At 40.4% G+C, this 27,612-nt stretch overlaps 1 protein-coding gene across 1 annotated transcript in view; it reads right to left on the bottom strand.

Annotated features, from left to right (window-relative positions):
* Positions 1 to 23,921, bottom strand: part of LOC113127234 (gamma-aminobutyric acid receptor subunit gamma-3-like) — a 56,252-nt gene extending 32,331 nt beyond the window's left edge. Inside the window, exons 1-3 of the mRNA XM_026301633.1 lie at positions 23,733 to 23,921; positions 23,123 to 23,274; positions 6,146 to 6,213 (exon numbers count right to left, since the gene is read on the bottom strand). Of these exons, the coding sequence (XP_026157418.1) occupies positions 6,146 to 6,213; positions 23,123 to 23,274; positions 23,733 to 23,788 (276 nt within the window). The 5' untranslated portion in view covers positions 23,789 to 23,921. The remainder of the gene's footprint in view (positions 1 to 6,145; positions 6,214 to 23,122; positions 23,275 to 23,732) is intronic.
* Between the last annotated feature and the right edge of the window lie 3,691 nt (positions 23,922 to 27,612).

A 27,612-nucleotide genomic window follows, 5' to 3' on the forward strand; every position in this document is an offset into this window, starting at 1 on the left:
TAGTTAATCCACATATACTGACTGTTCTGCTTCAAATGCATTCATTTGATAACCTTTAATTATTGATTGGGTAGGGATGAAATTTTAACTGGGAGAATGTGACCGCTGTTGTCTAAGTATTGGCTATGGTTCAAAGGCACATGTGTCTTTTTCCTGTGAACCACACTGTTGCACTTGCTGGCATGCTTTTTTTTTTTTTTTTTTTTTCATGATAAACCTGGACACTATAGTTTATTTTTGTGAGATCATATACGCGCTGTAACGATGCCAAGTAATTGCTAGATCCACTAGCATAAAAAATAGTTAATTTGCAAAAACTGCTCAAACCCCCCCCTCCCCAGAGTTTGGTCTTTTCATGGCTGTGCATTTGTTAATAACAAATAGTCAACCTCAGCCTTTAAGTCGCAGTTTCTTCATGAAAGTTCATATCAGGATGTGTAGTGATCACCAAAATTAAAACCAGGAGGATCCATACCTGTCAACATTGGGATTTGCAAACAAGAGAAATCCAGCTGAACAACTGTTGACAGGTATGGAAGGATCTCCATTCGAGGGATGGATCTTAATAAACAAAAAGCATGTACATACATTCAGTGTTCATTGATGGTACGACATGGTGCATGGAACATTCTGTTTCAATAACTTCGTTTTCTTCATGCACTTACAATATGCGTGTCAATGCACTGTCTGCCCCTTCCCAACACTGCTCCTCATGTACTTCATTAACTGTGACCTTTTAATAGTCGGCCAGTTCAGAGGCACAGGCCCTTTTATGTGATGAATATAACTGATCTACTTAATAAACTAATTTGTGTTTTGGTTATTGAGGAGCTCAGTCTATGCAATCATGCCAACATCTCCAGCAGCTGAGCATCTATTGGTGCTAGTCTGAGCTGCTTTACAGAGAAATCGGTTTTCGTTCAACAAGGCAGATCAGTGAAGATTCTCTTCAGTCTTTGGTTATTCTGTAGATTTGTTCGTCTTTCTGTAATCATACTGCTTTTTATTAAAGCTGGTGAGCCATTTCTGATGGACATGATTTCATCAACAGTGAGAGGATGTGTTGGAGAGCTTTAGTGAGCGTGGGTACCCTGAGCATTGGTTAATACAGTCAAATTTGGACTGGCTTTGCTTGCATTAGTTCTGCACTTTCATTGTTTGTTTGTGCTACAGTTTTTCACTGGTTGCGATGGGGTGTTGTCTTTAACTGGCCTGAGTCAGAACTGAGTCAGAACTACTAGCTGTCCATCACCCGTACTGTCCTGTACACACTGTATAGGTGGAAATAGGTATAACATGGTTTGCTTACATCAAAGATGCCCAAACATCTGTCTCTGTGCTCAACCCCAAAGGTTATTAAACTAAAAAAAGAAAGATTTATGAGATGTGTAAGAGTCTAAAATCTATTTTAAATATGTCAGCTGATTCGCTGCTGGAGTGGAGCACTAAATAAATCATCTGCTTGCAGTGTACATAGAAACATGATGACCAGTCGGGCGTTGAGTGATTCCCACTGTATATGTAAAAAGATTTAGTACGTTTCGGTCTGTGAATGTGATTTAAAAAAAAAAAAAAAAAAAAAAAAGAAGCTGAGTTGTGACACAGCTGTCACGTGGTCACAAATAGCGAGCTGACACTTCCACAGAGGTGAAAATGATCTGTTTTGACACTTCCGTCAGATGTGAGCAGCGAAGAGCTTTCACTGATGTTTGAAGGATATATTCCCTTTCTGGCTGAACTCGTTTTCAGTGGCTGCACTGAAGATAATACTGTAGAGTTCATATATATTCTTTTTTTTTTTTTTTTAAAGAAGGCTCAGTAATTTCCTAAAACATCCAGTCATCACAGGTTGAGCCAACCTTTCATGCACTGGAGTGCCATTGTTGGGGGACTATTTTTAGCTGTGGATGAATACTCTTGGCGCTCCAGCAGAATGTTTATGGCGGCAGGGTGATGTACTGATCACAAATGAAGTCGATGTCGAAAAATGTGTGCAATAAAAACTGACTTAATGGGAATTAATCATGGCATAATTGAAGCATGTCATTTAAGTTTTAAGAAGTTTATAGAGATTGAGCCAATACAGAAATATTAGGAGACTGTAACTTTCCTCAAAAGTAATTTGTGAAATCATTTTTCCATCATGTTTTCCAAACTGTTTGAGGTTAGAATAAGTACAGTTTTTATTATGCCATCTCTTCTGTAGTGGTTTAATGGCACCTGACTGGACAGTTAGTGCTTTGACCTTGAAAAGCCAAATGTCATATTTGTATATTAGAGTAGTGGATTTAAGAAATTCTATTAAGATTTGCACTTAATGTAGTTTGACTATCTATATCGTATCTTCAAAATTTGACCATATTCAGGTAATAAACGTGCCAGCTAGTCACATGTCTTCATTTCATCTCTTTGATGGCGTTCCATGGGGAATCTTAGCTTCCACTTGGTTTGATGAAATCCTTCTATTTCTTGAACCGAGCAGGTGGTTGTAATAATTTCCAAGCCTGGTTGAAACTTTCTGCCTGCTCAAAAGTAGAGATGCAAATTCAAGATGCCACCCACTTCGCTGGCTGGAGCATAGAAGAGAAGAACATAGTGTCCATGTCAAAGTGTGTCCATCTTTGTCACTTAATTTACTGGCTGTGTTATCTGACTCTCCCAGCACCAGCTATCAAACCTTGGCACTTTCGCTCGACTTTAACGCCGTTAATGCCGTTTAATCACTCAACCATTCATCACAGTATGTCCTAAATTACTATCAGCTTCATTTGGCGTTGCATCATCCCAGCCAGTGCCCATTATCATCAGTGCAAATGAGGAAAGATAATGTGTTTTGTTCAGAGGCAGACGAGAAGCTTTCTGGAGTTTGTTGGCTGAGTGTCGTAGCACTGGAGACAGGCGGAGTGTTGTGGGTGCATGTGGTCAGTATAGATCATGGATCTAATACGCCCTGGGATTTGACCTGGTTTTTGGTGTGGTAGTCGCACACAAGTAGAAAACATTCAGAGGGAGCTAACTCACAAAATAGAGGTCTCAGGACACATGATGGATTGGACTCAAGCAAGTAGAAAAGGGCAGGGGGGAGGGGTCAGATTAGTGCCATGCCACGCTAACAAAATCACTTGTTTTACTCTCTGAGAAGAGAGACGGATAGAGGACGAGATAAAAGCGTTGTGACTTCGCACTAATCTGAGGGTGGCGAGGGGATTCACAATCCACTGACCAGCACCCATCGACCCTGACAGGGTGAAGCCAATCAGCACTTACACAGGAAAATCACCGGAATGTCACAGTGGGATCCTATTCTCCACTGAAGCTAAGTTTGGGCTCCCACAGCGAGCCGAGCCAAGTCATGCCCCACTGACCTACTACAGGCCGCAGGGGTTTTAAATTCAACAACTACATTACTCCTGATCCCGTGTGTGTTGCTATGAGTTTGTCCTATTTTATACACCCAGCAGTATTTTAATATAGTATAATTTAATAACAGTATGTGATTTGAAAAAGTACATATTCAGTACAAAAGTACACTGACTAGAGTAAACATCATTTGCATACTGTAGCTAGTTCCAGATAAAAAACAAGGTCTTCCTGAAACGGCTCTGCCAACAGTTCCACAGGGTTTGAATTTAGAAATATGAGTCCTTTTAAAATTAAGGAATGCAAGATATCGTTTTTCTTCCCAGTGCACATAATTTCAGCTCCTCTGTTCCTTTAACTCATGCATCATCTGTCGCGTGTTCTTTAACTGAGCTGCAGCAGAAATATGTATGGCTTGGCACCAAAGGGAGAAAAAAAAAAGTTTTTTTTTTTTTACACTGAGGATCAATGAGAAATGTTGTCCAACAAAAGTAAATTTAGCTTCCTCCTTACACCTGGGCTTTAGTGATACCTTCTTCCTGTTCTTCTGCTGTTATAACTGAGGACTTTAAATCCAACCCTGTCTTTGTGAGTTAGGGGATTCTTTATCACTCTGTGCTGGGAGCCCTGTTTTTCATCATACCTGCTTCCCTTTGGCCCCATTATCACTGTTTATTTATCCAAGCCATGTCAGTGATGTGAACTCGGTGTTATTTACAGCCGCACTTGGGCATTTTGTTTCTACATTCAGATCTTTGAGTATGTATATTTTTAAAAAAAGTAAAAAAAAAAAAAAGCTACTAGCTAGACGAAACAGCTGACTTGTACCAGAGTGATGTTGCTGTGTGGAGCAGATAGTCCTGCTTTTATATTTATATATATATATATTTTTTTTTTTTTAATCTAGTGTGAGATGATTGATGTCTTTTGTAAGCAGCCATGTAATAAGCAGGATCCTGCAGGAAATAAGTCATCATGATAAAATAAGGCCCTTCAGGGTTATCATGAGCCTTCCGTTTAATTGCTGAAATCACCCTGCAGGGGCTGCACTTGGAATAATGACCAATTTTTGCTATACGTCCTAATTTTGTTCTGCAAATCACAACATACGGCTGCTGGAGAAAATAAAAGCAACACCTGCAGACTATTCAGTACAGTAAGGCTGCAACAGATTGTCTCCACATAATGTTTCTTCAGGGAGATATTTACCATGTACGTTTTTCACATCTTATTGTCTGTCGTTCTGTTATTATCTGACATGTGACATAATTCATTTTGTACTAATTTGATGTGGTGAAAATCCTTAAGAATCTTATTTTTGTCAGTACTTTCTGAAAGCCTTTATAGTCAGTGTGGGTTTTTTTTTTTTTTTTCCCCAAACAGCTGATAGATTTCTGCACTTCCTGTACAGATGGCAACGATAACGTGCTCCATGTATTTAGGATTGGTAATTGCTTTTCTATACAGTAGCTCTTTATTGGTGGTGGGTTCCAGAAGTCCCAGGAAACACCGTATTTGTCATTTGTTAGTGCTAATTCTGACACCTCAGAAAAATAGTTAGTGTTGATAGTTCAGGAAAATACAACCAACATCACAACACATCATCTACAGTTCACAGTAGTCACAAAAAGTGTCGTCTCCCGATGGCTCCACGGAATCCACAGTGCCGCAACAACTTAACGAGCTATGACTTCAGCCAGACCAGTTTGCATCCCAAATTGAATTTACCCCATTGCACTATGGGAGGAATCCTAAATACCCACTGCCAAATGTCTGCGTAATGCTCAGGGTTCCTTTGGAGCAACTGTGTACAGTTGCACTCCAATAAAATAAAAGTCCATTATGCCAAAGCTTCATCTGAAGAACATGATAAACAGGGTTGTTGTCTTAGTGAAGATCTAATCTTAAACAATATAAGTCACAGGGTAGTGCTGACATTTTAAAAAATGGCTAAAATGCTTTTATATCTGGAAAGATTTAGTGTTGCCAGGCAACAGTCACGACTAAACATCTGGAGATCTTTTGAGTTTCAGAGATAAAAAGCTTTCATTATCATGTCTAGCTCAGTTAATATTTGCAAAGCACTACATTTGTGGCATCTTGAGAGGGAACGTTGAAGCAGAAAAATAAATAGATTTGAGTGTATTGACGGCAATCGAACGGGCCCTTTGCATTACCCATAATAAAAGGCGGTATCCATTTAGTCTTCACTTCATTCAAGGCCAAACAACAGACTGCTTATGCTTTCAGTTCTCTGAAAAGTAGCTATTTTCTCATTGCCACTTATCAAGCTTTGAGTTTCAGCTTTTCATGTGTTTAATGGCATCTGTCACCTAGCCTTGTATAACGAAACATGCATCGATTTTGTTCTGTTTTTCTCCACAACCATTTTTTTTTTCTCCCTTCCAGTCAAACTTTGTTCTGAACATTTTTATTCTTGTGCAAAAGATCCAGTTAGTAAATATAGAAAGGTCCTCTCCTCTCCACAGAGACAAAATGCTTCAGCAGAGCTTTCATAATAGAACTTCTATGGCTTTCTTGGGTTTAAAAAAAAAAAAATAATAATAATTTGCTTAATCTGAGCATATCCATGGGTCATGAAACATACTGGTAGCATCCACACCTGTATTTCCTGGCTTCCTGTGCCATAGTTACAGCTGTGGCAGCACACATGACCCCAAATACAGCATGAAAAATGGAAGCAGTCATGTATGATGATGCTAATATGCAACGAACGTGTGTGTGTGTGGGAGAAATAGAGGTGAGAGGGAATGCTTTAACTCACCATATCGATGGATGACACAGGCCCAATACTGTTGACATATATGCCCACATCGATGACTGTTGGTTTCACTGCAAGAGCCAGAAGGAAGGAGAGTGAGTGATGGTAGCTGCACATGTGGTTGATGGGACACATGAGATTTATCCGTGCAGTCATTATGTTTTATTTGTCATTTGTCAGTCTTATACTGCAGTCATGTGTGACTGAACCTGCAGCGTATCAGTGGCTGAAATTCTAATCAATAATAAAGTTAGAAACAGTGGTTGTTATCATCACTCACAAAAGTCACCGTGGCAAATAAAATACATCCTGCAAAAATAAATAAATAAATAAATAAGATTCTCTTTTTAAAAGAGAAGCTCCACTCAGTTAATGTTGTTTCCAGCCAGTTTCGTAGGATCTTGGCTAATTTAGCTTGGCCCAAAACATTTGGCTGTGTAGATTCTAGGACTCTCAATTGGAACATCAGGGATGTAGAAGAGCACCAGGTCTAAAAGACTTTTATTTTTTGTGTCATACTAGTAAAACATTATGTGTGGAAAGAACCAGAGAATGTAGATATTAATGAATCAAAACTTTACATCATGTGGTTCAGGAATCATTTTGGCTGTTTGACAGTTGACATAAAACCCATTTACTGCACTGTTTTTTTCTTACTCTGTACACCAGGACAGGATGTTGTGTTCTAACTAATAGCTGTTCTCTTCTAGGACTGAGCACAGAATGCACATACATGCTTCCTCTTTTGAGTGCTACTGAATACAACAATTGTATTGAGTCTCTTTCAGACAGTGGTGTAAATGCAGGTTGAGCTGATTCATTGCAGGAAACATCATGAGGTTAATCACAGAGCGTGCACGAGAGCTCTTGTACGTCGACCACAGTGAGATTAGTTGGTTTGTTATTATTTCGCGTCGGACATGTTTGGAATTTTTGCAGCCCGGTTGGAGAAAATGTGTTCGGGTGAGCCGACGAGGGCGAGTCGCCGTTTACTGTCGTTTTGTGTGCCAGAGGTTAAACATTTTGACAAGTGGCGTGTGTGTGTGTGTGTGTGTGTGTTTTGGAATCTCTGTGGGAGGTGGAGTTTTTTTGGTGTTTGAGAAGTAATGAAAACAAGTTAACTCCAGTGTTTTTGTATCTGTGATCTGTGTACACACGTTTTACACATCCATTCTGAAGACTGAGAAAGTCTTTCTTGTCCTCTTTTTATCTGCACTGTGCAGTGCAGCTTGTTTTAAAGGTTTCCATACAACTGATCTTGCTGCCCTGCTGTTGTTAGATATAAGACTTAGCGTAAACCCGATTACAAAAAAAACTTGAAAGTGCACAAAATTCTAATCACCTTTTTGTGTGTTTTAGATTCTTCCTTTCTCAAAGAAAAGGTGGATTGAGCTGTTTTGCTCAGCCCCCAACCTGGAGTCTCAGTCGAGCTGCTCTCTATCCAACAAGAGGACTGTGTTGTTTTACAAAGCAACTTCCAGGTGTGAATGTCAACGACAGAATGAATCTCAAGCAGGTTGACAATGGGGGGAAAGAGAACATATTCTCAAATACATCTTCTGAGCACAAATAGAGGTTGATGGAAAAGGAGGAAATAGAAGAATAAAACACAGACATTGGTGAAGAGAGTTAAGAGAGTAGTATTTCTTATTGGATGTCAACCACAGCAGCACTAAACAGATGGCAGTTCGCATGAAATCTAATAATGTTAGTTGTCACATGGCAGGGAAAGAGCTGTTTAATGAATCCATGACCCATGTTACATTCAATTCAGTTCATCTTTATGGCTAATTGACATTGAGGACTTCCTATATTATTCAATTATCAGCATCTTCATAGTGTGTGCTCTGGGATTTTTGATATGAATAGCAGAAATGAAGCACACGCGGGTGTTTGTGTGCGCACATCTGTGAGTTATGTCCCCAGGGGACCCTCTGTGCAGGGCCACTGATGCAAACAGCTTTGGTTGGTGAAGGCCTGCTGGGAGGCGTTGACTCAGTTCCAGTGGCATGTTCTGCTCCACCAGCTGGACAATGAGGGCCAACAATGCAAGTTGCACTTTGAAAATTAGTTTGTTTTTGTTGACAGCAAGTCAAGCTGGTACTGCGCCTGAGGTCATGTTCTCTGTGATCTTTGAATTGAACCCTCTAAAGGCTCATTCAGAAAAATCAAGCATTCACCTTCTTTTAAGGCCCAGCTACCAGCACTGATGCTCCTGTCAGGATGAATCCTATTCTCTCTGGTGAGGACATTCCCGTCAGCTACGCTAGCGGGTTAACATGGTCATTGTAAGCTGTTGTTAGCATGTAGCTCTAACCAAGGCTGTAAGCCTGGCCTGGTTTTTACTCTTCTTCTACTCTTTTACGCTTCTCATAGACAGACTTGTTTTCACCTGCCATCAAGGTTGGAGTGCTCGGATAAACCTCTGCACACATTACAATCAGTCAACAAGGTATGAGCCTTTACTCGCCTCTCACCCACAAACACCCTTAGCTGGGTTTATTAAAAAGAAAAAAGTATGACCCAAAAAAAAAAAAAAAACTTAATTACATTTGATTGAACCCGGGTCCCTGTGGTGGAGGACAAACACTCCAACTCTACACCAGCCTTGTGCCTGGAAGAGAAGTATTTCTGTTGATTTCTGCTTTTAATCATTTTGAGGTCGCTGCAGGGTTTTCTGTTGGCTGGCATCTCTACCCTTCATTTGAGCACTGTCTGGAACTGTGACTGGGCATCAAGCCTTCATTCAGGCTCAGGATCCAGACTTTATTCTCCATTTGGGGACATCTGGTACTGAAAGCAAACAGGACAATACATAATCATAATGTACAAATTATAGAGGAATACATAAGGCGCATTCATTGTCCATTCAGAGTAACTCGGCACTGGAACATATTCCAGCCTGCACTGGGGAAACCCCGGGACTCATTGCCAGTCCCGACACCAGACAAAGACAGACAGCGATAAACAATAATCACACAGCCACCTCATCTGCATGTTTTTGGATTATGAGGCAGGATTACCTAGAGGAAACTTAGGTGACGGCAACAGCCACTGTCCCTCCTGTGAGACTCATTTACATTTAGTATGGAGAAAATTGAAAGAGCACAAAAGTGCGTGCGCAGTGTAGGAAGATGATCTGTTACAGCTAAGCAGGTCTGCAGCATTTGGAAACTGGGACAACCTGAGGGGACTTGTCCTTAATTTACACCACAGTGGATAATCAAGGAAGACGGTGACACTTTGAGTCTCCATAAGATGTGATTTTTTTTTTTATTTTTTTTTTATACACACGTTGATAGATAACTTTTCAAACGCAACTACACACCAATGTTTCTGACTCTCCTTCCTGTCTTTTATTCATTTCCTTCTTCACAAGTGTGAGTCAATCTTTGAAGAAACACCAGCATCAAAAAGCTGAGTCAGCCTGAAAAATGCCCAGATAACACACACACAAGATTCATGTGTGATGGTGCAAATAAATGATGGCATTGCTGTAAAAGAGAATATTCAGCACATATTTTATGTTCTTCATCTGGATTGTTGCTTATGTTTTGAGAGCTTGTTTTCCTCTCTTTCATCTCCGAAAGAGACGAATCAGTCTGAAAGAAATCCAACTTGTAATCAATAGGGAAAGCAACTACACATCTACCTACCGATGTGTTAACCCACTTCTAACAGAGAGACCATGATCCACAAGTTGTTCATCCTCCCCCTTGTCTTGCTTCTCAGAGAAGCACGACGGGCCCCATCAGTATTACCACATTACCCTGTGGGCCATGATTAGGAAGAAAGGGCTTTTATGCCTCCTTGGCCTGGCTGGCATGACAAATGCATTACGCATTGTCAGCCCTGGGATAAACACACACTCCAGACGTATACACGCAGATGCACATATCCCAGCTCACCATTGAAGCCCCATATGTTCAGTGTCCAAGGAGCACTGTACTGGGAGTAGTTGAAGGCCTCAGTGGGCTGTCAAGATGCTTCCCCATGGGTTAGCCTCACATCCTCAGCCTCCGTTTGAAATAAAGGTCTCTGAGCTGTTTGCCCTACGTGATTCCATCACAAATATTGGTTGACAACTACATACAGTTACAATTGTATTGTACTTAACATGTCTTGTAAACCTGTCTAGCTTTCAAAGTCAGAAAGCATCCAATGTATATTAAAAATTCAGTGAAGACCAGAATCTGACTTTTTGGACCAGTTTTATAAAATATTGAAATCGGCATGTAAGGTCTGGAGCAAAGCAACCTTGGTAGCTGTGCACACAAGTCATTTTCTTTCAGCAGCATCCTTTGTGTAACTTAACATAGACTATTGGACTTCACACAGTAATTGAACATGTTTTGTTTATGTGTACTGTGTTTTTGCCTTTGAGGTTCACTGAGGATTGTCAAAAGCAAATTTGCATTTTTTTTTTTTTGGCTTCCCTTGAAAAAGCTTTATAATCAGCCTATAAAAAAAAAAACAAAAAAAAACAGGTCCATAGAGATATGGGTTTTTTAACAGGTTTGGGGCTTCTGTAGTTTCAGCTTCCAAACTAATTTCATTCTTGGTTTGGAGTTTCTTCATGTTTCCTTTGGAACAGTTCATTTAGATTATTCCCATGACATAAATAAAGTCTCGCACAGTAACTACAGTTACAGGTCATATAGTTCAAGTCAGTTATGGGTCCACAGAAGTGTAGCCTGCACGCGCCATAATCCATCACTCCATGGTCTGCTGCACCGATACAGCCCATGTCATCCACAGTAACCACACATCATGTCATGCAGGACCTCTCTGTTCCCTTGTTAGTGTGTGTTAAGACCCGTAGCCCACCTTGCCTCTGGTTTTGACAGCCTCAGTCACTATAATTTGATGTAAAAGTAATTACATTAACTGCATAGATTTTTATTTCTGCATAGAGAAATGCAGACTTCTGCCTTTATTGGAATTAGCACTGTATAAATGTACACAGCAATTGCAGTGCATGTTTGTACTCCTACTGTTAATCCTCTCAAAAGTACAATTATAGAGCCCTAAGTTTGAATTTAAAATGATGAAAATACTTAAAGGGGAGAGTTTGGCATTCAGGGAATTACACTTATTTACTTTCGTGCTGAGAGGCAGCTGAGAAGATTGATGCCTCTCTCACGTGTCTGTCAAATATAAATCTACAGCCCATGAGGATGTCTTCAATTTCGATAGGACTTTGACATATGTGCTTTTCAGAACAGAACTGCCGTGCCTGTTGCAACCTCATCAGTTTGTGTTGTAATTGTAATAGCATATATCAAAACAAAACTCATAGACATGACAACAGGAATAATCGTGTCAGTCCCCTAGTTGTAATCACAAGTAGGCCAGGCAGTCCTTTTTCATAGGCTCCCTAAACTCCCCGTTGGCATCAGATTGATTGAAGTACGGAGACACAAAGACAAACTTAGAAGTGATTCGACTGGTGTTACTTTTCCTTTTCTGTCCAAAATCATTAAGAGGAAAAAAAAAAAAAAAATCATATCCTGCTGGTTGGTTGTAACAGAAACACAGTTAGGACAAATGATGTTGGAGTTGGATAAGTGAATGCTTTACCATAGCAACAGTGACTTAGTGTTTTTCTCATAATAACAATACAGCAACGGCAGCCTTTAATCAGGACTCAGTACTATATATAAGCTGTCATGAGGATCTTAGATACATTGTGTAGCACTGTGGCAACTAATCTTTAGGTCTGTGTCTGCACCAGCTCCACTTGTGAAGAAACCTTTCTCTGCTTTCTCTGCTGTCTGTTCTGGCACTTCTCAGCCCTGTACCACATGTTGGCAAAACAACAAATTTCCAAGGTGCACACACAAATAGCTGATTACCAAAAAAATGTCAAAACTTGAGGAGCACCAGAGAAACACAAGCAGAGCTAAAGCACTTTGACTGACTTGAGATCAGAAGCTCTCTAATACCGAGTTTTAATGAAATCGATGTGATGAATTGGTTAGATAATGGATTTATTAGTTAACATTTGAGCAAAATGCCAGGGCACACCTGAGCTCAGTCTATTTCACAAAGGTTTTCTCACAAGCGCACCACTTGACAGCTAAATAGAGATAGAAAGGGAGAAAAAACAAGTGGGTCATGACATGAGGTTTTATTTTCCATTTAGACAGTGAGGTTGCAGAATTACTATTAATGAGAACCAGACTCTTTCTTTAATAGTTTGTAGGCATGCTGCCATGGTATTTTCATTCTGATGTATCCTGGTTAGTTAAGTTAGTTAAATAGTTTTGCACTGCCAGTCATACTCTTAATGTGTATTTGACTGATAAGCTGCTCACAAATGGACATGCACCTACTGTAATGTTTTTGGTAATAGTGCCAAAAAGATGTTCAATAATATATTTGTGCATTCAATATCATGTGGTTCAATACAAGTCAAACTCAACTTAATTATAGCATCAAGAACACAAAAAACGAAAGTGTTCATTAGCATTTAAACCTGCGTAGGGAAGAAAAGCTGAATACAAATACAAATAGCAGTGATTCTCTCCTCTGTCATTTGAGCTTGACTTCAGTCTGATGATACAAAATGTAGTTCTCTGGTCGATCCCACTGGGGTTTAGCTAAATCAATGAGGCAATTTCTACCACCAAGAAATGTTTAAATAAGTCAGACTGCATACAGCAGCCATCTGCCTCTCCCGAGCAGCAAAACACACAGGCTAAAAATTATTAGCAAATGCTATTTGACCCACATCTGTACATTTCAGCAGCTCCTCACTTCAAGGACAAGCTGCAGTGAGCCATCTGCACAGCTGAGAGGGGCATCAGCTGCAATCACCCAACTACAGGCAAATGGTAGTCCTTCAAACACTAGTGATATTTACTGCTGAGTTCTGCCCAGAAAGCTGGATCATTTGACAGCCTTGCCTTTGGCGGGTACTCCGAGTCCAGCAGAAGAATCGGAGCAGCTAATTGTTTTTTGTTTTTTGTTTTTTTTAAAGTTAAGATGGTGTGTATTTCTGAAAACACAAGGAGTGTGAGTTGATTTGAAGCTGCACATTAAATCAGGACAAGTATTGTTAGAGAGGAATAAGTTACAGCCAACAGAAACGTGCACAAACTGCAGGAGTCCACATGCACAAATTACAGTCTTACTTGATAAATTAAGGGAACTGTTATGCAGTTTGGACTTTATTCCCTATTTTTGTTGCAAATTTCTTTTTCTTTTTAAGATGACATTTTAGCAAAAGTGTAGTCGTCTTTGTCGTCTTCAGACCCTACAATATAACAGCACTGACAGTTGTATCAGTCTTGTAGTGTTGCTGCCAAAGAGAAACCAAATCAACACAATTACCCCAAAATATCAAACTTCTTTTGTGTTTTTTTTCTAAGATACAGCAAAAACAAATTGTGAACATAAATATATCATCCTACTCTCCAAAATGACTCCAGGGAGGTTGTTAGTTAAAAGTTTTGTTTTTTTTTTTTAAATCTTGTCCAGCAGTTATAATGAATTATTACTGTTTCTGGCCAGATGATGGAAGAAGCAATATTTGTTTTCTTTTGGTTCTGTCTGTGGGTATATGACCCTTGAGCTGTTTATTAGCATCATTCTTCATTAGCCAGCATGTTAAGAGAGAGATAGACAGATAGATATAGAACTTTATTAATCCTCAGGGCTGTATATGATTGGTTTTTGGAGTCGATTCACTGCAAACAGTAAAGTTAGGAGCCAGACAGCTAAACTGTGACCTGAGCTGTATCTCTGTATTCTCTTTCATGTCGAGCTGCAGCATTTATGCAAGGATTCTCAATACCCAGCAGACTGCGGCTTTATTAAGCTATATCACTTGATGAATTGAAACCAGAGTATTGCCGAAGCACATCTGAGCATCAAACCTTGCCTGTATAAACACATAGAATTTAAACTGAGGAGTTCATTTCATCCGACAAAGATAAAAGGAGGCATCGGTTGTACGGAGAATTAGGTAAAAACTTGTGTATTCCATTTGGGTAAGGAATAATAAGTCATGTTAGTCCCAGTGAAACGAGTTTCCCCATCAGACAGATATTGACTGGCTACGTGGGTGTGTACGTGGTGCTTGTGTGTTTGTGATTTGTGTATGTAGGTGTGTGGGGGACTGAGTGAGCACATACTGTACCAGATTGTATTCAGCTCCCTGAATCAAATATAATAGATGTGGGATGGGAAGGTATTTGTCTCCTCTTGGAGGTTTAATGAGAACCAGGCAAAAGGAAAGGTCTTGCTGCTTATGAGTTGCCACCAGGCAATCACACAGCTAACACCACGCAATCACTCAGCAAAACAGAGGAGGGGACGGGGATGCTTATTACACACAAACACACATTTATGCATGCAGTGAGTGGGCATTTCATAAATTATCTCTCGGTTCAGTTAATCCTTAAAGACTAATGAAATTATCAGAACAGGCTCTTACACCAGCTCGCATTGTTAAATGAATAGCATCGAATGTATTGTAGCAGCTACTTTGTGAGTTGACTGAAATGGAAGTGAATGTGATCTTACCCAGCACAAACTGTTAAAAGATCATCATGCAAATTGATGCAAAAAGAAAGGTTACTGGCTTGGCCCAGGCCAATCCCAGAATACTGTGAAGATCCACAACAGAATCTGTTTATAATAACTCAAAAAGGGCTGTAATGCTATAATCTTTTCAGTGGGGGGTGGGGGGGAGCAGCATATTAGGTGCCTTACACGCCCCGCAATTAAAATAAATGGACATAAGAATGGTTGAGTAGTTAAATTCTTGATGACCGGCGCTGCGACCTTTCTGCAAGTGATTCTGTCACTTAAGCACAGTGAAACCAGAACCGCAGACACACGTCACAACTGGGGGAAATTCTGGAGATTTAATTAGACTTTGTGTCCATCACGTAAACAATGAATTATGCATTTATTCATTCCCTTGGGGCAACAATGCAGTCTGCCTGACAACAAACTAATGTGAGGGATGAAGCAGTCTCTAGTAAAGTTAGGGGTCCAGTATTGCAAAAGTATATAGTATTATAGTAAAAGTATATAGGTAATGCCTGTTTTTGTGATTAGGGGAAGTTTAAATACCAAAATGATCAGAAATAAATGAAGTGAAATACAGTGCACGAAACAAAACACCTGAAGTGAAGCTATTTAGACATCCAGATTCACATTTGCGATACACTTGAGCTGTATTAAAGTATGTGTACTATGTTTTAATGTAGGCATCTTTAATTGTCCATGAAATCTAATATAGTCAGACAGAAATATCTTAACCAGCGAAGCTCAAACAACCAAACGAAACAGCCCGTCTCATTTGTTTCCCGCTGCAGCTCCACTAAATGACAAGGCTTAACAAACTGCACAGGGGCAAACCGTCTCCCCTTTTCCCTTTCTACATGTTCATAGTCTCTCCAGCCCTGCCTTACCTCTGGACAACCACCGGTGCTTTGGCTGCAGCGGAGCTGACATGGGAGACACAGATGGAAATCGATTAAATGGTTGGAACTCACAGGGACGGGAAATGTGTCAGCCATGATCCAGACCCAGCTTGGTCTTATTACCACCTAATGCACTTCACTTTGGTATCAGCCCCTCGCTTTAAAGCTCTACATGATTGCTTGGCCATTCCTTTGTGGTTTCTCATTAACTCAGGAACGCCGAAGGAATGAAAGCCAAGGGTTTATGACTCTCCACAACCTCTCTTTGGAGATGAATTAAACATTTTCAGTGAATCTGTGTTTCTGGTCAAGGCCTGCTCTTTGCCTGCCCCACAGTGTGTGTGTATGTGTGTGTGTTTGTTAAAAAGGAGCACAGGAAACTGCATTCATTTGCAAATACTCTTGCAAGTACTGTTGTGTACACTTGCTCCATATTTTAACTCATTACAGCAATATGAATTGAAAAAAAAAAAAATCCTTATTAATTTTACAGCTTGTGCAGTAAGATTTTGTATGTTTCTATGAGATCACAATGCCTGTCAACACACAGGCAAATCTTATCATGATGTGACATATTGTCCCACATGCAGCGCACCATGGTGGTACTTGGAGCTCATTCAGAAATGAAGCTCAGTGATTGGCTGAAGAAGTCGGTGTCCTGAGACAATAAAAACATACACGCATAAAGAAATATTCTCAGGACTCATTAAAGGTTACCCCATCTGCCAGCTTGTGAAAGTGTGTAACTATTCACATCTGCTTTATAGATGCCCGTGTGTGTGCGCACGCATGTGTGTGGAGCTCCTGCTCCTCCGCCCCGCAGGTGATTGTCAGCTCAGCAAACCTGGCTACCTGAGATCTAGTGAATTGTCACTGGACATGAAATATTGAGGAGGTTCTTCAGAGAACTGTCCTTGCAGCTGGTCAGGTATCACAGCTGTGCCCAAACGTCTGCTTAGTGAGACTCGAGGAGCAGAGGCATGCCAGGACCGGATCGGCCTCAGAGCCACCAGTGTTGTGAGCCAAAGGTGGAAAGAGCACCGTTTTACTACAGCGGAAATGCTTCATTTGGGTTTCGCTTTTTAAAATGTAATCATGATTACATCTCACATACGGTAGCTCCGATAGGTTAGCCTCACAGTTTTATTCAGTCCAGAATACCTCCTCATAATTTCGATCCAGCTGAGTAGTTACTTGATGAAAATGATGCCCTGTTAAGAAAAGATTAAGGCAATTCATTAACTGTATCTAATGTCATTTCACTTGGAAAATAAATATCTAACACAAGAGGACCACACAGTTTTTAGAGTGAGCCTGAATGCTGGTTTTCATCTTTTCAGTTCGGTTTAGGCTCAGTATTTCACTTACTTCTGTCTTTTCAAGGTTGATGATCATATCTCTGTTAAAAAATCCAAATGCAGACTAGAAAACTGAAGACAGTGAGTTAAAAAGAAGATGGGACTTCTACTTTCTGGATGTGGTTCATTTGTGATCTTGTAAAGATGCTGTGAGAAGCATCGATTGAGGGAAGTTACTTGAGGACATGAGAAAAATATGTTTTGTGCCTTTCATGTGTCTTTTGCAGACAGCAGTTCTACTTCCCAGTTTTCATTACAGAAGAATGCACTGAGGAGTTTTTTTTTGATGGCCAAGAATAATGGGATGTCATACTGACCCAAAGCTTGAAGGAAGCTCACAACGGCTGAAAAGTCCAGGAAAGACGCCTCGTATGACGCAATTATTTCTGAGCTGAATATGCTAAATGAAATGAAAAAGATAACAATTCAATTTGAGTGCGATTGTAGGTGAAGTTACAAATGCACTTTGCTTTCATCAAAACATCAACTGGTCAGAGTGAAAACTGCACTGGAGAGGAAAACCAGTGATTTGTGGTTATTTCGGGCTTCAAGAGACAGAAAACACAGCAAATTCAGTCGGAACCGTCTTCGCCAATAAGATTCCTCAGATGTTGATGTCCATTAGTTTTCTGCTTTATTAAAACAAAGGATGTTAGAGCATAAACTGTACAAGGACATGAATAGAATTCACTCAGGCTAAATGTTGCTGTGGCTACGTCCCATCATTTCCATCCTCCAGGTTGAGTCAGGCATAAATTCTGAATTAATCTATAACATTTTAATACAGAATACAAAGACATTTAAAAAATGCACCACAAATATGGATGTAAATTATGTAACAACTTATAGTCACTCCTAGCGAATCGTGCAAGGTTTGAAGGGGGAATAAAAGGGTCGAAGGAGTGGAGGAGGAAAGGGGTAAGGCGGACTGAGAGAGAGAGAGAGAGACAAACAGATGGGGAGAGAGTGAGAGAGAGAGAGGAAAAAAACTACAAACCAGTGATATCCGATGGGTTTTGGTTTCTGTTTCCCACGCACACCTGGCTTCTAGCCGACTCAAACACACATTTAGCCCATGCTCATATCATTTGTGTTTAAAGTGTGTAAGTAAATTAGTGACCCCACATTTTATGAGAGTAAAAGGATAAATATAGATGGAGGAAAGTATAGGACAGCCACGAAAAGTAGCTGCTTGTTGGTTGGAAATGCATACTCTGTCTTTCCCTTTCACTCCCACCCACAGACTTAATTGTAAGCTCTAGACATATTCAGTGTGGTATAATGGTGGATATGATTGCAGCAATGTGGTCAGTCAGTGTAGATCAATAGCTTGTTAGCTGTGGACAATTACAGCCCTCAGTCACAGTCGCTGGCTGTGATCACACACAAGCTGCAACTGGATTAGCTACCTGGCTATATTGAAAAACTGCCAGCTTTACTGTATTTGTATGCAGGTTGAAAGGGAACAGGGTAAGCTATCAGAGTGGAAGAGCAGGGACAGAGAGCCTGGGGAGGATTTACGTCTGGACAAAAAATCTGATATTTTTGGTTGAAATCTGATAAGGCTGTCATTTGTCGCTTGTTTCTTTCTAATAAGTCAAAGGTGTGGTAAAGCTTAATCAGATGTTCTGTCTTCATAGTCTCGAGATCAGTACTAGAACTTGTTTCTGTTGCATTTTTGCCAGTGGGGTTCATTTCCTGGGCTTTGCAGCATGGTGGTCATATCTGTTTGACAGCTTTTATTTGTTTTGTGCAAAGCAAATAGCTGTTGCTCCTACAAAAGCCTTTTTTCCCTTCAGAGTCCCACTGTGGAATCTGGCAAATATATCTCTTATAACATTAGCACCGGTCACATTTTTAAGATTTTATTTTGAAATCCCAGTTGTCAAGTATATCGATGGGTATAATCCGTTACCAGAAACAGCTTATGGATAAGTTAACACACTTCTAATGGTACCAGTTTGTTCAAATATCAACACAGCCTAAAAAATAGGTAAAGCATAAAGTATGTACACTATGGCACAGGTGACACACAAAGCACCACACTCCGCCCTCTTTGTTCTTTATCCCCTGGCAAACGCTGACACACACACACACACACACACACACACAAGGATCACACACAGAGATCACACTGAATACAAAGGAAAGTGACACCACAGTGGCACAAAACCATGTCATCTTCATCTAAGGCGAACTGCTCCTTATCTGCTAAGGTGAGGCTGAACACTTATCCAGCTCGGGCGAAATGTGGGTCACTTTCTTATGACAAGTGGACCAGTCACCCACTTTATATGAAGATTAGGCTCACTGCTGACTTCAGTGACACTGGAAGAGACAGGATGAAAACAAGCAAGGAATCTAAGATAATAACCACGTTATGCTCTGTCTTGGCTTTCCACTGTTACCTGCTGTGGAAATGAGCCGTATTTTTTATCTGTTTTAAAGATTCCTAAGAAACATGAATCTTAAATCTTAAACATGCGACACTTGGATGGAGAGTGATCATACTAAATCCTGTTTAGTCTTAATTGATTTTGTTCTGTTTTTAATACTGTTCTTTGCCTCTTTATTGCACTTACAATGATGATATATAAATAATGCCGCCTGTCTTCTCATTAACACTTAGGTTTGGTTATCTGGTCAGTTGTTACCGGTTTCACCTCCAATATTTTAGCTTCAAAAGTTGGTTTGGTTTCAACCAAGTAATGATGATTAATGATCAAATCACAGAGAAATCTCAAATATGCTTAAAACACCAGCATGTATTTTGGTTCCACAGCCAGCAGCGTAAAACCAGGCAGAACTACAGAGGAGCTCACATCTAACAGGGACAAAATTAAATTGCTTGGTTGTGTGTGTAGGTGTGTGTGTGTGTGAGAGAGAGAAAAGAAGGTGACTTTGATTTAGACAAAATCCCGGTAATATTGGAAATGAGCCACACTGTTCTGACTTCAGTGGCTGGCCGTTTACGTGTTTGTACTTGTTGCATGTGTGTCTTTGTGTTTGCTTCTCAGAGATTCATTGCAGCAGTTCTTGGCTGAACCCGCTCCTTTTTTCAATGACTTAAATGTCCCAGATCTGTCTTTGACTCAGCGTCATTTTCAAGGTGTGTGTGTGTGTGTGTGTGTGTGTGTGTGTGTGTGTGTGTGTGTGTGTGTGTGTGTGTGTGTGTGTGTGTGTGTGTGTGTGTGTGTGTGTGTGTGTGTGTGTGTGCTTCCTCACACATACATGCCTATGTATTTCTGCTATCTCACATTATCCTGCTAAGACATTAACATTTCAATGGACAATACTGAGGACTGACAGTTGGATTGCATCAACATTTTCTTCTTAATTATGGCAACAGAGCTGGAGGGAGATTCCTCCTCTGATAAGGTGAAGTGCCAGACTGAGCAGAGCTACAATATAAATATAAAACATACATACAGTATATATTTATATTGATAAATGTGAGAGCTGGGTGCAAGAGTGCAAATATGCTGGTAATGATATGGAGATAAGCATTCAAACCACAGGAAGCTGTTTAAAGTGCCAGCTGAAACCATTATACATGAAAGTCAGGCCAATATAGTTGCTTTCTCTCAGGGCATATGTGTGGACACCAGCTGCAACACTGGTGTGATTGTTCATATATATATCTGGAGGATTGGAAAGTTTATCCACTAGTTGGCAGAGCTAAATTATCTATGAATATCTTCTCAATATATCAGTTAAATCAGCTGTTTTGCTGCAGAGCCAGCACCTTTACTTTGATAAATATGTTTTATAGTTAATACTTCTGTACTTTTATCTTTACTTTGTTTGAATCATTGCAGCAGAAATGCCAAGAACTGCTGCCTGTAATTCCCACAATGCAATGTGTGTTATTCTAATGGAGGCCAATGTAGCCTCGAGCTGGCGGCCTCAAGGAGGGATAAGGAGATGGCTGCAGAGGTCTGGCAAGCTGACTTCTTTCCATCTCCAAACCCCCAGATTTTTTTTTTTTTTTGTTGTTCGTCTGAAACTTGTGTTCAGACCCAGCTGATGTTGCCTCAGGTGACATCACTTGAGGCAATTTATCAGCCTTCACTCAGCTCCCTCTGGAGTCACAAAAGGCTTTACACAACTTTTTTTTTTTCCACATATGCAGCACTCCCCAGCACCTGTAAACACACTGTGATGTGCAAAATCAGCGGGGTTCCCCATTTATTAGAGAATCGCAGCATATATAAGAAACCCGTCTGCAGAGCTTTAACTCTACTTCAACATGTCCTGATGTGCATGTGTGTCAGGTTCTAGGTGAAGACGGAAAGAAAATGTCACAGCAAGCTGCAGGAAACAGAGCAGCTTCTAAAAAGCAGAAAAGAGAAACAGTTGTTTATCCCAGATTTTAGAGTAGAGTAAGTTCCCTAATGATTTCCACATATCAGTCAGCTATTTGTCTGATTTTGACACCACATGGCTGATTGGAAATGCAAAATCTGCATCCAAGGAAAGGAAATAGAGGAAAAAATGTTATTATAAAAAAACTGTTTTGTACTATGATTTCTAAGCAAATTTCTAGGTTTTCATTCATGACACTCTGAAAGTGCAAGTCTCAATGAGTCTCATGACATGGTAGAGTTATGGCTGGCATTAAAAATGAAGGTTAGTTTAACCGTCCAGGTCAGAGGTCAAGGCTGGTCAACGTTCAGAGTTTTACCACAGAAGTCTGTTTTTCTGAATGTGTTTACGGTCAGATGACTCAAAGACGCAAGGCCTCGATTTCTACACATCGCTGTTAAAATGCAACATTCACAATAAATGGGACTACACACACACACACACACGCTTAGCACAGGGAACTCTGCCAGTCATCAGCCCACCAGTGAGAACACTCCAGGGATCAACCTAGTAACCATTTGATGATCAGCCAGCCACATTAGTTTAGAATAAAATATAGAGTAAAAAAAGATATAGAGTTTTTTGATCACTGTAAAAATAAAAAAAATAAAAAAAACAACCACCATCTTGGCCAAGACACTCCATTGTTCTCCCAGGCCTATGTCTCTCTATGTGACAACGCATTTGTGTTCAAATAACCCAGTGTGTTTAAATGTAAGGAACAAATCTCAGCACATTAGGGAAAATGTAACTTGTTAGTTAATCTATAACCGGTTGACTTTCACAGAACTCACTGCTCTCCCTTACTGTGAAGGTTTGATTTATTCCCTGCAATTTTTCTTAATAGAATCCAGAGGAGGAAAATGTTGTTATGTTCCTCTAGGTCGACTTCAATAATTACTGTGTTCATATTAATTAGCTCTACAGGCAGCAAAGGCTGATACTTGGACTTTTGTCCTAGATTTAGATTTTCAGTTTATACCTGCAGCCTGAGGGGAAGCCCCGAGGGCACCACAGGCAAAACCTGACTTATCTTAAGTATATTTTATTGATAACTTACTTAAGTAATGTTTTCAGCCTGAAAGAGAGTATTTCAACAGTGTAGTATTATTATTTGAAGTGAAAGAGCTGAATGCAGTTTTCAAGTTCTCTATTTACATTATGGGCTTTTTTTTTAAGATGTTATTTTACTCGGTTTGAATGTGAAATTAGAGACACTAATGGTCTTGAGAAAATGGTATTCATTGAGTAAATTCTCAAATTTGCCCACCATTGACTTTAACAGCCACATTTAATACTCTACCAACACATTATCATTGAAATTGGGCTGGTTTATGCTTGAGCTGCAATAATTAGTTGATCGATCAATCAAATTCCGTCTTGTGGCGTTCTTAAACCAGAGGATTTGCTGCTTTTGTTTATCATGTACAGTAGTAATGTAAGTATCTCTGGGTTATTGACCCTTGGCCAGTTAAGTCAAGCCGTTTTTCATTATGTTCGGACATTTCTTAGAATGAATAAAATAATGGGCATATTATTTGACAATGGGATAAAAAAAAAAATCATGTGTTTTAGACAGTGCTGTTACCCTGCTACCTGATTCTCCATCTTTTTTTAAAAATTCTAATTAGTGTTCATCCCAGTGCACAGACCAAGACTAGAGTCAGTACTATGGACAGCTCCAGTGTAAGCAGTGACATTCAGCACCATGGACAGCTGGACAGGCGGAGCTCCTAAAGCTTGAAGTTTTTTTTTTTTTTGGTTTGTTTTTCTTAAGCGACCACACAAGCTTTAAACTTAACAACAGAACCCAGTCCTACCTCCGATGTCTGGCCGAAGAGTCTTGTCATATTCCTTGAGCAGGTTGTTCAGTATGAGTGTGGCATCCTCCTGGTACGACCTGGGAACCAGCATTTGATTGACAGTGGTGTCGTGCTGATCTTCGTCGTCGCCATATTCCAGTAGATCACAACTGGTGGGGTGGGGTGGGGGGGGGGGGAGAAAGGGGGAGGGGGGGGGGTCGTTAGTCATGTTACCCCAGTTCCCCTTTAATAAACACCCCTGTCATAAAAAAAAAACTTTGTCGCAGCAACAAAAGATGACTGAATGATGTATGAGGATTATGTTTGAATTGTGACAGACTGTCAGACCCCAGACTCTGTATTTGGGCTCAGCGGTAAATGGTTGCTGGCATTTTCTTTTCCTTTGTCTATGGGAGTGTGTGTGTGTGTGTGTGTGTGTGTTTGTGTGTATGTGGCGGGAAAGCCCCTTAGGAAAAGAGAGAGAGGAAAAAAAAAATGTATTCTCAGTCGGACTCATTCACATAAAATGCGCATTTGTCATTGTGCCCGTCAACTTTTGAAGCGTCAAAGAAACAAAGACCTTCCAGCTGTTGATCATGCAAATAGAAAAGGTGCAGATCAGACTCACCGAGCACCTTGAACGAGCAGAAGTACAAAGAGGATGACCACAAACTTGATTATCATTTTCCCATATGCGGATCACCTCTGGTCACAGAAACTGGTGGATGGAGATCCCGGCGTGCGCTGCTGCCGCTGGTGCGATAAAGTGCTAGTACAGTAGGTGTGTAACCATCAATCCGTGCTCTCAACTTCCTCATCCGCCCACACACTTTCTTCTGCGTGCCATCCGCGGCCACACAACAGCAGTCTCCCCTCGATCCGCCGAGCTGGGGAGGAGGTGAGGGGAAGGGGGGGGGGGGGGGGAGTTCCTCCGGGACGCACCCAACGATCAATCAGTGTGATCGGTCCAGCGGAGGGGAGTCGAATCGACGGGATCCAGCAGTGCCCTCCTCCCTCTCTGTGTGTGGGCAACAGAGTGGTTGGGTGACGGTGTCTGCTGCTGCTGGTTGAACCTCAAGAGATGAGAATCTTGCGTGACTCATACACCGCGCACACAATACTCGGATCACAGCTAGTTAGGTTATCTGAATGAACAACAAACCGTTCGGTTTTTATAGCGCAAAATGTGTTTGATCACCTTTATACTTACATTTGTAATATCCCTAATATTAGACAATCACCTAAAGTTTTTTTTTGTAAAATTATGCTGAAAACTAAAACTTGATTTGAGTTTTTTTTTTTTTTTAAACTTCAGCATTTTGATTTCTCCCTAGTTTGTTTACAATGTGCTGCACCATGCAGGTCTCATAGAAACATCACATCTAAACATAAAGTCATGAAGCAGTAGGGTATGAGTTTAGTGAATACACTTGATTTTTGTTTATTTTGATGCTTGAAGTTTGCTTGATGATCATCACCACTGGATGTCATATTCCAGCTTTACTTACCACAGAGTCACTGCAGGGTCTCCCCCACACTCAAAATAAGTCTTTGCTGAAAACTCATTAGGGCAGCCCAGTGTTGAGCCTACAAAGCTGTGAGCAACACACTCACAGTGCAAGTTGAGTGGCTTCATTTCCCCCTGGTGGCTGAAAATGGTACTGCACTGCAGTGTTGCTGCAACAGGTGGATGAACCTATAGACCAGCAGAGGTTATTTGGATGTTTCTAATTATTGATGCTGGTATTCAGTGAAAACATCCATAGAGCTGTAACGTCACTGCTTCTCTTTGTAGAGTGGTAGAAAAGCAGCAATACCAATGTGTAAAAGTACTAAATTACAAGTAAAGGTGTACAAGTATTACCATCAAAATACCAAAATAAAACTAGTCAGTCTGTAGAGAAATGGCCCTGAGACTGGAGATAGAATAGTACAATACTTTAAGTTCAGCTGAAGCTACAAAGACTTTAAGCAAAGGTCTAAATCAGTGTCTCCTCCAAAATAAAATTTAAAAAAAAATCACTGATGCCTAAAACTAAGAAACTGCATGTATGTGTAGTGTCTGTCTGTAGCCCTCCTGGAATAGACAACTGTTGCTCTAAGAGCTTTGCATACTGGAAGACCTCTTAAGCTGACTGTTGCATGTGTATTACACCCCCCCCCCCGTTGAAGAAGCAAAACCTCAGTCTGCTTCACTGGCCATGAGCTAGCTTTGGATAAAGTTCACATAATCAATCCTAAATTTGTCCCTAACATGCAGCAGCCACAGCTGTCCAGACACTACATAGAGGAAAAACAAGCATTTGTCATTGGCTGGGCCAGTCGGGGCTTAAATTGGAGCGAAGCGCTCTGCTGTAAGGGGCTCCCGTCAACTTAAGCGGAACTAAATCCCTTTTCTAACAGATGTATGGCAGATGAGTCTGTCACAGTGGCTGAAGGAAGGAAGGAGGGCGGGGTGGGCTATCAGTTCTTGCCTGACAGTAGAGAAGGAAGGGGTGGTTAGGTGGATAAGTGGGGGCAACCACGTCTTGGATAGCAAGATAGCTGGATGTATGGCCAGTATGTAGTTTACCTTCTAGCACATAGATGGCCTTCACTTGTCTGTAGCGATGAACGTTTGGTCCACACTGGTGAAAAATGAAGCTGTTCTCTCTTAGTCCTGATCTTTTCAGCACATGCTCATTTTGCAGTTGTAAGGTCCTGTATGTTTTCAGTGTGTGTGTGTTTACTTACTATGTTAGAGGCTCTGTGAGGATGTACAGTAGTGATTTGAGCTAAACATTAAAACTGCTAAAATTTAAATACCCTTATGTTATCAGGGACCAAAAAGCTTATTGTGGTTTCATACCATAACCCCAAATAAGGCTTGACCAGCAGCAGATGAAGCAGCTCAGCTCTGACAGCACAAATAAAGACTCGCCTACTTCAGGCATAATAATCAGACCCAAAAGGAAAACGTTCACTCTTACTTGAAAATGTGTAAGCAGCAGAGTGAGAAACAAAAAGAGAACGGAGGAACAGATCCATGTCTGGGGATGTCTGGTCTGTTCATCTGCACTTGGCTGCCATGGCAACCATAGACAGACAGATGTATAGATCGCCTTTTAAGTGCATTTCATTGAACTTCCTTTTGCCCTGCTGCTGTGCTTTAACAAGCACTGAAACATACAGCAGCTGTGCTGAAAATCACCCAATATGACAGGAAGCAACATCAACTCAAACCAGCAAAAACAATACAGCGCCAGATAATATTGCCCAAAAATGAACAATAAAAACACTTAGTTAAGAATTTTAAAACCGATATCCGAAAAGATATTCACTCCAGGTTTCACAAAACAAAGCAGGACTAGTAGCAGCTGATGTGATCTTTATTTACATGTATTTTCACCAAGCCATTCAGTGCTTTAAAAAAAAAAAAAAAGTTATCAGAGACAGTGCTCCCAGCAGCAGGTGACAGAGTGAACTATGCTCTTTAAAATCCATGTGATTAATGTTGCAGCGACTCTGAGGCAGCTCTTCTGGCGGCAGCTTGGGTCCTTTTGTTCCTGAGTACGTCTCACCACAGTCCAACGAGTCACACATGCTGTGCTACGGTGGGCTCGAGCCATAATGCCATAACGTGTGCTCATTGCTTCCAGTTCAATGAAGGAAATGTAGAAATAAACGCAGAAAAATTGGATTGGGTTCAAAGGTACAAAGCCAAGTTTGGTCAGATGTACAATGATCTTTTCTACAAGCGACAAGAGGAAAAGAATCTTATACATTTACACAGAAACACTAAGAAGAGAGACAAAAAACATACTCTTAGTAAATTCAAAGTCAGCATTAAACTTGGGCTTTTTTCTTTTCTAACACAAACATGAGAATCTCACTCTTTTTTTTTTTTTTTTTTTTTTTTTTTGTGCCTAAGCAAAAAGTTGAAAATAAAATCTATTTACATGAATCTCTCATGAGACTTAACCTAATTTCCCAAAACCTCTGTAGCCCCCGACGCCTGGCCACACACGCATTTAAAATGGGGAATAAATAAACGAATTTCATTGATGGTGGATTTGCTTGCCATGACTAAAGTGACTGCAATATTTCTGGGTCAAGGTCAATATTTGCCTTTAGAAAAAGCTGACAATGGAAGGGACTGTAAAGGCAGAGAGGCCAAAAAATAGAGAATAGAGAATTAGCATCACTAATTTGTTGTTTTGCACCATCCTCTTTTAATAATAATCCTCCTTTATTGGAGGACAAATCAGCTCAATAAAAGCAGAATGTCTGAGACAGGAGTCACTGCTACACTACTCAAACGTATTCACTATTAGTGACTGAGCTAACAAACCTACCAACTAGCTAGATACCTAGAACGTTAAGAGAGATGTTTCCCCTCCTTACTACAAGACTTTGTCAAATAAAATCATGTACAATCTCAAGAATAAAATGCACAGCACAGAGAAAATAGAGGAAGTTCAGTGACAGTGATGCTTTGATTGACAGCTTGATTGACAGATCGACTTCCT

The sequence above is a fragment of the Mastacembelus armatus genome, chromosome 2, assembly GCF_900324485.2.
Source record: "Mastacembelus armatus chromosome 2, fMasArm1.2, whole genome shotgun sequence".
Classification (NCBI taxonomy): Eukaryota; Metazoa; Chordata; class Actinopteri; order Synbranchiformes; family Mastacembelidae; genus Mastacembelus; species Mastacembelus armatus.